Raw genomic sequence first — 12,671 nt, forward strand, 5'->3', positions numbered from 1 at the left:
GAAATGTAAGGTACTATTATTGTTATGAAAGGCTTAATAAAACACTCCTCCCTGTTACTTCTTAATACTTTCAGCCTGCTCTAGCCTTAGGTTTTACACCCATGCAAAATGTTTAATTCAGACAATGTTAACAATTTCTGGCCAATGGTATCTGGTTAAGCTTAAGTTTGAAATCAACAGATGTTGATGGATCACGTATGTTTTACTTGAAAATGCTATACAGTTTGAAAGTATTGTGTAAAATACCAGTAATGACTTTACCAAGACTGGGTAAAGTGCTTATAGAATAAATATAAACATTAATGAGATGCAAATTTGTGGATCAGTGCAGTTTCTGTAACTGATTACAAGCAACCAAGATTAATTGATATAACTGCCAATGTAAATGACAATATCATTGGAATTATATATTTTCCTGTGCCTGAATGTTCTGATAACAATAACATAGCAGCCTATTGTTCACAGTGTTTTCTTATTATATAATTTAATCCCTGTAGCAATTATTTGAGATAGTAATGATTAATCTCCATTTAGTAGATAAACTTAAAGCCTACTGAAATCACATGAAAACCATTTAGTACAGTAAAGGATCAGGTGGGGTCCCAGTTCCCCAAAAAGCCAATGGACTGATAGGATAGATAATCATAACGTCTATGCTGCAATAAGAACTTATAAGAGCTATGAAAATGTATAGGAGAAAGTGCTATGGGTGCTAAGTACTTAATATAAATTCAACAATATTTCCGGAGAAGGCAATGGCAACCCCCTCCAGTTCTCTTGCCTGGAAAAATCCCATGGACGGAGGAGCCTGGTAGGCTGCCGTCTATGGGGTCACACAGAGTTGGACATGACTGAAGTGACTTATCAGCAGCAGCAATATTTATATATTTCAATAATATTTTAGTGTGAGATTCTCATACTAAAATCTCATTGGCCATCTTTAGAAATACTGTCTTCACAACAGTTTGAACTAAGTCGTTTCATATACAATGTTCTTTTGAAGGTCAACCAGAAAATTCCACATTAATGTCATGATCAATGAATCTGGACAGGATCCAAGAAAGAAAAAAATATTGTGAATATGATTATACCCAGGTTTATTTAAATTTGTTGAATCCATTTTGATATCTGGCACTGTATACTAAGTAGATTAAATATGAAACCGTACAAATTTATGCTTTGATTGATTTTTTATCATAAACACATTATCTATGAATTGATTTAATGTTCAGTTTAGCAGTTTGTCTGTAACATGTATGCTACTAGTATACTTATTTCAAAAAAATGGTGGTAGTATCTGTAGTGTTTTCCTCTAAAAAGGTAAAGAAAAAAATTATTCAATATGAAAATTTGACTTGATATGGACACCATTTGTTTAAATTCAACTACAGTGGAACATTTCATTATTACTTTGAATTGCAAATCTGTCTCTTGTCAAGCTTTGGCTAAATCACATGACCTACAGTGTAATATTTAGAACGAGAAGCAGAGGTAGCCTTAGCAAAAGGGCAGTCTGGTTTTTCTAACACCAATATTACAAAAGACACACACACACACACACACACACACACTCACGTGGGCTTCCCCCATGGCTTAGCAGTAAAGAATCTGCCTGCAATGCAGGAGATGTGGTTCAATCCCTGGGTTGGGAAGATTACTTGGAGGAGGAAATGGCAACCCACTCCAGTATTCTTGCAGGTATATAATCCCACAGACAGAGCCTGGTGGGCTACAGTCCATAGGGTAGCAAAGAGTCCAACACAATTGAGTGACTAAACATGCGTGTGCATGTATGTGAGCACACACACACACACACATACTTGTAATAATTTAACTTGTATGTTTATACTTAAATAAAAGCAAAATCAATGAAAGTTAAATTGTAATATCAAAATATGAGACAAGCCAGTGGTATGTATAGGATTAGATGTCTTTTAAACGTGGTTCAAATCCTTGAAGTGTGATTCATGCACTAGTCTCAGTTCTTTCCGTCACCAGGAAAATGGGATGAGTAACCTGTGTCTTTGCAAACTGTTGAGATTTAGAGATATCCCATAGACTGCATACACATTACACAATGCAATTCAGCTCCTAAGAAAATCGATTTAAAATAACCAAGAATTGTGTGTGTTTATATGTAGTTGCTGCATCCTCAAACTGACTGCTCATTGCATTTTATTTCAACGACGACTATTACAATATCATCTTTTCATTTGGAGACTTTAAAAAAACATGATACACAATCCTTGCCTTCATAGAACTTCATCAAATTCCAACCCAGAATTTTATTCTTTGAAGCTATCAAGCAAGGTGAATAGTTCTGGGTAACTGTTCTGCCAAGGGCTAGAGAGATGAGTTTATCCTTTGCGGCTCCCTTTAAACTCTCCATTACACTCAAGCTTTCAAACACTTAACAAGCTTTTAAATGGACCTGAGAAATCCTTAACACTAGTTGTTATTCGGCTTTTCAGAAAAACCAAAGAATGTTTTGAAAAATGTTGACTTTAAAAATAGCAAAAGGATAAAGAGATTATTAAGATTTAATTCTTAATATGCCACTTTATTTCTGAAAGAAATCGTCTAAAAAATCACGCCACACTATCTTAAGACTGAGCCTGGGAGGGAAAGCACTCGTAAAAGGGTTTGGGCATGCAAACCTGGCTCTGGGAGCTCGGGAACCAAGAAAAGAACCGCACAACACTCTAGACGCCTCCAGAACGAAGCGGAGGCAGAGTGTCCCCTGGAATCGCCCTCCCAGGATCCGAGGGGCGAGGCTGCGGGGAGCCATGCGCCGCCGCCCGGCTACCGCACCCGGAGGGTCCGCATCTCTACACACCCTCCCAGGAAAGCGCACCAGGCTCAAGAAGACACTTGTCCTTGGGGCCGTTTTCTGGACACCTTCTGTTGGGAGTCCCCGGGGGTGGGATAAATGGGCTCCTGAGGCTGGAAGTTACTGAACTTTGAGAAAGAGGGGAGGCAGAGGTCGGGGTGGCGAGTGGGGGAAGGGCAGGGTGGTGCCAAGGAGGGAGGGGGCGCGGAGACGGTGCTGACTTCTCCAGGCGTGGTTCGCTTTCGAGTAAAAAATCCGAGGGGAAGGGACCGAGCCCTGCCGAAGAAAGGATGCGGAAGGGAGATCCACCGCCCGCCTGGGCGCGGCGGGAGGGGCGGCGGCCGGACTCGCAGTCCTCGGCCTCCTCACTGCGCCAACCTGCAGGCGCGCGCGGCCCCTCCCGCCGCACTCCGCCCCCTCCCGCCGCACTCCGCCCGAAGCCGACCCGGCCCAATCGGTGCCGCCGGGGGCCGGTGTGCTGAGCGCCAGCCCTGGACCGCAGGCGCCCGCACCCCGCGCCTCCGCCTCGCTCGCGGCGTCCCTCCTGCCCCATCTTCCTCCCCTCTTCTCCCTCTCCTCCCCCTCCCTCCCCGCCCGCTCCACCCCGCCCTGCCCGCGCTCGGCTCCCCGCGCCCGGCCCGCGTTCGCTCGCTCCTCCCTCAGCCCCGGCCGGCCTCCCGCACGCCCATCCCGAGCCCGCTGCGCGCCGGCAGCCGTCTGGTCATGTCAGGATGGAGATCCGGCAGCATGAGTGGCTCTCGGCCTCCCCCCACGAGGGCTTCGAGCAGATGAGGCTGAAAAGCCGCCCCAAGGAGCCCTCGCCGAGCCTGACCCGAGTGGGCGCGAACTTCTACAGCAGCGTCAAGCAGCAGGACTACAGCGCCAGCGTCTGGCTCCGGAGGAAAGACAAGCTGGAGCACGTAAGCGCGGCTCGCTCCCCGGGCCGCGGCCCTGCACCTGCCGCACGCGCACCCCAACCCCGGAGCCGGTAGCGGGGACCCCGCCGGCGGCCCCGCTCGGAGCTGGGGCGTCCGAGTCCTCCGCCAGCCCGGAGCCTCTCCAGCACTTTCCTGCCCCGGGAAGGACTGGGTTGCGGGTAGGGGAGGGGCGGGGATGTACCCTTCCGGCACTGCTTGTCCCTGCACACCTCGACCTCCCCGGGCTGCCACTGCGGGGAGGGGGGCGGGCGTCATTCGCAGTGCGTTCCTGGGGTGCCTGTGCGGGGTGAGCAAGACGGGGCACTGACCCAGTGTGGCTCCAGGGAGCCGGCGTGACACGGTAGTGGGCTTTATAGAGGGGCGTTTGCTTCCTGTCTTTAGGGGGCTATTTTACCCGGTCCAGAACTAACATGAACAAATCTGTAAAGTTGTCGCCGCTGGCGACTAGCCTGCGTCCACACACAATCCATTCGAGTTTTCTGCAGCGTATCCTCTGGGATGAGCAGGTGGCGGTCCTGTCTACCTGCGCCCAGCTAGGGAAGAATTTGCACATTGCAAGGAGAAACGGCGAAAGAAAGAGCAGGTCGCCCAGCTCTCGGGCGCGCCGCTGCAGGCTGGGGGGCCGGCGAGCGGGACCCCCTCCCCAAGAGTACGTGTTTCACCGGAAAGGTTGTTGGCGCTGGGGCTGAGCTCCTAGGGCTCGCCATTCGGGAGAGAAAAAGTCCTTCTAAAACGGTTTAGTGGATTCACAGTGTCAAATCTGACCCACCAGCATCTCCTTAACCAAATGTTATCATGAAACTAAGAGAATTATCTCGAGTGCGGAACAGCTAGCTACCGCCGGGAGGATGTCGTTTCTTCCCGCGGAGCTGCTTAATCCAAATTGGGTCTGTTAATGGAACGAGAAGGTTTCCTTGTATTTGGGTCACATCGCCAATTATGGTAGAAAGAGAAGAATAAGAACTTCTAGAACTCACACATCTACCGCCGCAAGGACCACCCCCTACCCCGAAACAACCCCCCCTCCCCCCGCCCCCCAGCTTCTCTTCTGGGCTTTTCAGCAGCAACCAGCATCCCAGGAGAAAGTGGGCAAAAGAGTATTGCTCTTACCCGATCTTAAAAGAAAGTCTTTGCCCTTTCTCTGAGGTCCTGATCCAGTCCCTAAAAGAGAAATTCAAAGATTTGAGTTGGGGTGCAGGCTGTCTTGTGTGTAGAGACAATTTCCTAACATCAAATGGATGTCTTAAATCCTTAAGACCATGCAAATAACTGAAGGAGATTGCTAGGATGTAAGTTGTGCGAAAGGCAGCAGTGTCTGCTTAAAAATGCACGCTCCAGAATTAGTGAAGAAACCGGTGGTTATTAGTTCAAAAAGGACCAAATAGCACCTTCCTGTAACTTGACTCCTGGTGTTGTTTTATAATTTTAGCACTAGGGAGAATGGTCTACCCTGAGGATGCTGATAGAGTATATCTTCATTTGTTTCACTCTGAATGTGTGTTCATTTGCAGCTTGTGCTTTTAGCTGGTGGAGTTCCTTTATTTTCTTACTGAAAATCAATACTGCCACCTTCTATGACTATTGTCTTCTTGAATCGCAGACATTGCACATATTATATTTAGATGGTTTCTCACTTTTAGATTTTCATTGAAAGTACCAAGTCTTACAGAGTGGGCCATGGCCGCTTCCCCTTAGTGGATGAGTATAGAATGCTCAGCACTTGCTGAGGATTAGAGACCAAGGAAAGTGAGATCTCCTTGTTTCGAGGTAAGGATCTATGCTTTCTTCTTCACTCAGGTGCTCCAAAATAGAGCCTTGTACTTGGTTTTTGAAAAATTATCTCATTTGTTGTTTAAATCAAAGTCACAGTTTTGTTTGCTTCCTCAAATACGTTTCATGAAACATATTCTGTTCTGATGTTTTGTTCTACATACACTTGCTTTCAGTTAGGAATGGGGCTTTGCTTCTGGTGAAATTTTTGGTGATGTTCTCTTGCCCCTTTGAAACATCTATAAACATTTTAATGAAATAATATTTATGAAAGTGCTATGAAAAAGTTAATTAGTATAACAATGTAATTTTATCTGCATGTAGGCTCAGCTATCTTATGTTATATACACTATGATGTTTCAGGTAGTTTGAAGTTAATTTCTAATTACAAATCTAAAAACCTATAACAAATATATCCAAGTATATTATTGCCATGCAAAACATAAAAATATAATGTTGACTTTATAATAGATAGCATTCTGAACATATGTGACACCTTCAGATTTAGATGTTGGAAAGATTAGGATGAGTGTATCATGTGAAATTCAAGGGTGATGTACACTAGTTTGACCTCTTTGATCTGTCTAATCAAATGGATGACCATCATTTTTATTATGTTAAAAATGAGTAATTATAATGGAGATCATATGCATGAAAACAGCCTACTGTTCCTTTGCTCATGCTTTAAAAGCAAGTCTAGTATTAAGGGCATAAATAAATTATGGCTTCAAATGATTGCATGTTCAGTCATCTCAGTAACGGAATTCCCCGAAATGAAATGTGTCAGTGTGTGGACTCTGTCCAGACTTCAGAGGCATTGCTTAATCTGAAAGTCAATAACACGATGTAAAGTGACAGCTGGAGAATATATTACCACTCAATTTGGTAAAAATGAGAATGGTTTATCTGTCATTTTCTAGTTTAAAGGCTACAGGACTAATCTGCAGGTTGGACAAAAGAAAAGTGACATGAATTGAATGATTAATAATTGGAATACATTCAACCCATCTTTCAATTGGATTCCTGGTATTGGTTGGTTGATACTTCAGATGAATACCCATTTATGTGAGGGAATTCTTCTGTTCATAGTCATGATTAGAAGCTACAAAGAAGTTATGTTTATACCATGAATTCTAGATTTTGAATTCTACTTGTGAATTTTAGGAAAAAGTAAAATTTCTGGGTCCTGTGTAGAGTGTTGTCTTATTAGCTTCAAATAGTGCTTCCAGTCACCCTTCTAATGTCTGTCAGAAGCTTTATGTTTCCCTTTTCATACTTTAATAAAACTGTGCTACACAAAAGCTGTTGAGTGATCAAGCCTTGTCCTTGGTCCCAAAGCTAAATCTTCTCTGGGGATCAAGAATCCAACATGGTTCATCATAAGCTATCATCTTGGGAGCTTGTCTGTGCTCTTGATTCTTAGACTGTTTTGCCTCCTGTTGTGCCTGATACTTCCTATGGCTTTAAAAGGCATCAGGTTTGGGAGACAATGGAAGTCTTACTCTCTGTAGGATCCTGTATTTAATTTAGGTCTAATGTACAAATGGAGGTTCCCTCGTGGCTCAGATGGTAAAGAATTTGCCTGCAATGCAGAAGACGCAGGTTTGACTCCTGAGTCAGAAAGATCCCCTGGAGGAGGGCATGCCAACCCACTCTAGTATTCTTGCCTGGGGAATCCCATGGACAGAGAAGCCTGGTCGACTAGTGTCCATGGGGTCGCAGAGAATCAGACACAACTGAAGCGACTTAGCATACACACAGGTACAAATGAAGGTTATGATCTAGCAAACAAGAGCAAGTACGGGGCCACTTTTCCAACTCTAACCCCTCTGCTTTGTCAGGCCTCCCTGGGGTTGGGTCACTTTGAGAGTCACCATTTAATACAGTCTGGCTATCTCAGAGCACAGTATTATGTTAGGCTGGTGTCCTTTGGTGGTATTAATGTATGCCTTGATTGACTTCTTTTTGTTGTTGTTTTTTTTCCACAAGCAGGGAGAGTTGCAGAGGCTACTCTGCTAAGTTGCTTGGCTTTATACTAGTTGTGTGTGTAGAGGTTTCTTGATGCTGTTTATGGAGATGGGGATGTCTTATTTTCTCTCCTGCTTGTTCAGTTAGCTTTTGTCAGATTGTGGTTAAGAGCAGAGCTCTGGTGAGATAGGCCTGGGCAAAGGACTCACCATCACCAGGATGTATACTCACAGTCCTCTGTAAGAAGTCACAGGTTTACCAGATGACTTAAGGAGACAGTCCATGTCTGTACTCCAGTGAGGTATAGTCCCCTTATGGCAGGACCTCAGTACTACAGAAGAATTTTTTCCTTACACTTCTCACTTGTGCAGGTTGGCACATGTCTTATTTCAGGCTGGTATAACAGAATACCATAGACGGGGTGCCTTTTAAGCGTTTATTTCTCACAGTTCTGGAATCTGGGAAGTCCAAGGTCAAGTCTTAGCCAGATTTGGTGTCTGGTAAGGCCTGCTTTCTGGTTCATAGGTAGCCATCTTTCTGCTGAGTCCTCGGATGGTGGTGGAGGTCGAGGAGCTCTCTGAAGACTATTCTGTTCATGTGGCATGCCTGCCTGCTCAGTCGCTTGGTGATGTCTGACTCTTTGCGACTCCATGGACTATAGCCTGCCAGGCTCCTCTGTCCATGGGGATTCTCCAGGGAAGAGTATTGGAGTGGGTTGCCAGTTCCTCCTTCAGGGGAATCTTCTCAATCCCAGGATCAAACCCATGTCTCCTGCCTCTCCTTTGGCAGACAGATTCTTTACCATTAGGGCCACCTGGGAAGCCCCTGTTCCTGTGGACTCTGGCCTTACTATCTAATTACCTCCCAAAGGCCCCACCTCTAAAGGCCAGGATATTGAGGATTAGGTTTCAGCATATGAATTTAGTGGGTGGGGGTGGAGTGGGGGGCACATAAGCATCCAGACATCCAGTCCATAGCAGAAGGGGATTTTCCACATCTTAGTTCCCTGGACTGCTGGAAGCTCCATCCTGGTCCTTGTTTTCATGATTGTCAAATCAGCTACAGGGAAGCTGGTGGATCCTGTAATGCCCTTCAGTGCTGCTACCCAGAAGTGATACATCTATTTGACTCACGGTTGTTGTTGGCCAAAGAAAGTTTCCTGGCCAAGGCTTGCTTGAAAGAGGGTGAAGAAGGGGGATTCAGCCAAGACCCAAAAGAAGGAGAAAGAGAACACCCATGACTAGCTCATAACCATGAGACATGAAGCTCTTAGCACAGCATATGGCCCATGTTCAATGTTCAACACACAGAACCTATTGGTATAACTGCTACTCAGGTGTTGCCTAGCTGATCACACACACACACACTACCAAAAAAGCTTCCACATTTTATATCTGAGATCAGCCTGTCTGCATTAGGGGCTTCCCTAGTGGCTCAGATAGGAAAGAATCTGCCTACAATGCAGGAGACCCAGGTTCGATCCCTGGGTTGGGAAGACCCCCTAGAGGAGGAAATGGCAAACCCACTCAAATATTCTTGCCTGGAAGAAATCCCAAGGACAGAGGAGCCTGGTGGACTACAGTCCATGGGGTTGCAAGAGTTGGACACAACTGAGCGACTAACACTTTTGCTGGCATTCTAGATGTGGACCCAGAGTGTATGGTTCCCTTTGTCAGTAAGGCTGGCTCGCTGTCCTGGGCCCATTAAGTTGTCTCTCTGCTCAGCTTCTAGTTCATTTTCTGGGGGCCTAACTTTTTCCTTAGGATTTCCCTGGTAGCTCAGCTGGTAAAGAATCCACCTGCAATGCAGGAGACCCCGTTTTGATGCTTCCTCCTGCAGGATATCTTCCCAACCCTGGGATCGAACCTGGGTCTCCTGCATTGCAGGCAGATTCTTTACCATCTGAGCCACCAGGGAGGCCCCTAATGCAGGCAGGCTGATCTCAGATATAAAATGTGGAAGCTTTTTTGGTAGTGTGTGTGTGTGTGTGTGTGTGATCAGCTAGGCAACACCTGAGTAGCAGTTATACCAATAGGTTCTGTGTGTTGAACATTGAACATGGGCCATATGCTGTGCTAAGAGCTTTATGTCTCATGGTTATGAGCTAGTCATGGGTGCTCTCTTTCCTTCTTTTGGGTCATGGTTGAATCCCCCTTCTTCACCCTCTTTCAAGCAAGTCTTGGCCAGGAAACTTTCTTTGGCCAACAACAACCATGAGTCAGATAGATGTATCACTTCTGGGTAGCAGCACTGAAGGGCATTACAGGATCCACCAGCTTCCCTGTAGCTGATTTGACAATCATGAAAACAAGGACCAGGATGGAGCTTCCAGCAGGCCTGGGCCAGTGGGCTCCTGTTTGCTCCCTGCCTGGCCATTCTGAGGCTGACTCTTATTCTTACTCTCTCTGTGGGTTCTGCTAGTAGAGATCAACTCCTTGCCCTATCCCCAATTTCTGCTTTCCTTCGCAAATTTGTGCTGCATGGTGCTCAGAAAGCCCTTTTAAAATTCAAAGAGAAAGCAGAAAAGAAACTGTAAAGAGTAGAAGCCAGAATCCTTAATGTTCATATTATAGTGAGCCTTAGTATCTTGCAAGGTTTAATAAGTGCCTCACTTAAAAAAAAAAAACAAGCAAAACAAAACACTCCTCAAAGTGTTAATTTTCACACTTAAATAGAATTTATGTTACCAGTGAATAGTAAATAAATATCAAGTGCACACTTGCCTCCTGGAGTAAATTATTCACATAAAGAGCAAAGAATAAATGGATTAGAGCCAACTTGATCACCATGGTCTAGGTTCATATTATGTAATGCTGTTTATGTCCCACAGAACAAATTCGTCCAAGTAATTATACTCCATGGAGCAGATCAGTCAAGCACCAGAAGACAGAGTTCAACCTAAGGGAATGAATCTTTAAAATATACTATTAAAAACCAATCAGCTAATCAACCAACCAACCAACCAAGGAGGAAATATCCTTTTTTATGTTAATAGTATTTTTGGCCAGACTGGGTAAATTTTGTCAACATTAACATTTACCAGGATTATTTCCTGCGACTTTAGATAAACAGAATACAGAAAGCCTAGACTGAGGCAGAATTCCCTACCTCTCTAACCCATGGTCAAGAAATGAAAGTCTAGGTGTCTCTTGAGTATCTTCTGAAGCAGCTCAGTGTTGTGTCCACTACTGTATTTGTCATTACTTTACGTGGCGTACGTTTATAAAGGGCTAATGGACTGTGGGTTGATAATTCAGTTTATTTTGAAGAAACGTTGACTTCTTTGAACTCTGGCTTATTGACTTATTTTAACATAATTGCAGTCAGTGATATATCATATTAAATATATTTAACTTGAAAAGCTTAAGACCACGGAGTTAAGATTCCTTTTACTTCCCGTCTTCTGTGTAAGAGCCACTGCATATTTCCTATGGTTAGTTTTTCTGAAAGTTTTCACTTCTTTTCGCAGATTTCTATATCTGTCTCAGGTTTATAGCTGTGTAACAGTTTCCAGTTCTTCTGTTTTAGCTCCGAAGGTCAAGAAGTCTGATGAACCTTTTTAACTTCTGGAACAAGACAGTAGCTTGTTAACATAGTATATATGATATGTTCTTGTACTGAATTGATTGATAGATGGCGCAATTAGGCAGAGAGAGAGTTTGTGGTAAAAACCCAGAGATGTTGCCCCATGTGTTTGCATTGGGGACTTTTAAAGTTACTGATTGCCTCAAATTCATATGTACGTATATCGTGCTGTGGGAGTTTAGAATACAGCATAAATGTCAGGGTACAGTTGGAATGCCACACAGTGGATGGAAAGAGACACCTTTTTACCAAAAATGTACATTAAAAATTTTTCTCAATGAAAGTGAAGATCGCTCAGTCATGTCTGACTCTTTGCGACCCCATGGACTGTACAGTCCATGGAATTCTCCAGACCAGAATACTGGAGTGGGTAGCCTAGCCCTTCTCCAGGGGGCTTGATCCCAACTCAGGGATCAAATCGAGGTCTCCTCCATTGCAGGTGATTCTTTACCAACTGAGCTATCAGGGAAGCCCAAGTTTTTCCTTAGAAACAGAGACAAAAGAGCTCCATTTCTAAAATCACAAATCAAACTGGTAAGCAGGGCTTCTGAAGAATAAGAAGAACATGGCAAAATTTCTCAGGTAGACGTAGGTCCATTGGAAAATCTCACTGATGTCTAGCATATGAAGTGGCCCCAAGCTGGACTACCCGGCCGGTTACCATGGGACTCAATGTCGTAGCAGTTGGGTGATAAGTATGAGTTTATATCCTCTAGAGTAGACAGTGAACCTTGTGAATATATTATTTTTCTGCATTGAGCTATAATTGTGCTCCTGCCAGTAAGTTGTTAGGTCTACAACAGGTAATAACATGAAGAATTAAGTTGAGAAGATGGGACTCATTGAAATAAAAAAAAAAACAAAAAACACTGCCATACTCATCATCAACAGATATTTATTGAGAATGACTTTAATGTGAAAGATATCTTGTTAGGAGATTACGAGGACTTTGACTCAACAAGCATTTATCTGGCATATGTACTGTGTTTCAAACAGCAGAGAGTATACAGAGACCAAAGCAAGTCTTTGCCCTCCCTTAAGATGCTTACAGTTTTTATAAATACAGTTATAATATGATTACAGTATTATGAATAATACAGAAAAATGCAAAGTAGCATAGAACTATCTTCAAAGGACTTAGTTTAGACAAGGTTAAAATAGGCAATGAATCTTGTGATATACTGATTACATATTGTAACAAAGTTAAATTTATTCTAGTAACGCAAAGTTGATATAAAAGTTGAAAGTCAATCTAATTTATCACATTAAACATGAAAATAAACCTGTATGTTCATAAATGAAGTAAAAGTGTTTATTGAGATTCTATACACAGGTATGATAAAATTCTCAATAAACTGGAAATAAAAGGAAACTTCATTATTCTGATATGGAGCTTCTTTAAAAAGATGAAGAAACTATGAAGTTAACTTTATTAACTGTAAAGTTAATGGTGAAATACTTAAAAATACCTTCCTGGATACTGAGGCCTGGATGGCTACCATCATTACATCTATTCGGCATTGTACAGAAGGTCATAACCAATGCAATAAAGTAAGAGTAAGAATTCAGAAGGAAATAGT

At 43.6% G+C, this 12,671-nt stretch overlaps 1 protein-coding gene across 1 annotated transcript in view; it reads left to right on the plus strand.

Moving 5' to 3' along the window:
* Positions 1-3,561: 3,561 nt before the first annotated feature.
* The window catches only part of PLD5 (phospholipase D family member 5), a 397,759-nt gene continuing 388,649 nt past the window's right edge, over positions 3,562-12,671 (plus strand). Inside the window, exon 1 of the mRNA XM_052654058.1 lies at positions 3,562-3,750. Within this exon, the coding sequence (XP_052510018.1) occupies positions 3,562-3,750 (189 nt within the window). The remainder of the gene's footprint in view (positions 3,751-12,671) is intronic.

Source organism: Budorcas taxicolor, chromosome 16 (genome assembly GCF_023091745.1).
Source record: "Budorcas taxicolor isolate Tak-1 chromosome 16, Takin1.1, whole genome shotgun sequence".
NCBI classification, from domain to species: domain Eukaryota; kingdom Metazoa; phylum Chordata; class Mammalia; order Artiodactyla; family Bovidae; genus Budorcas; species Budorcas taxicolor.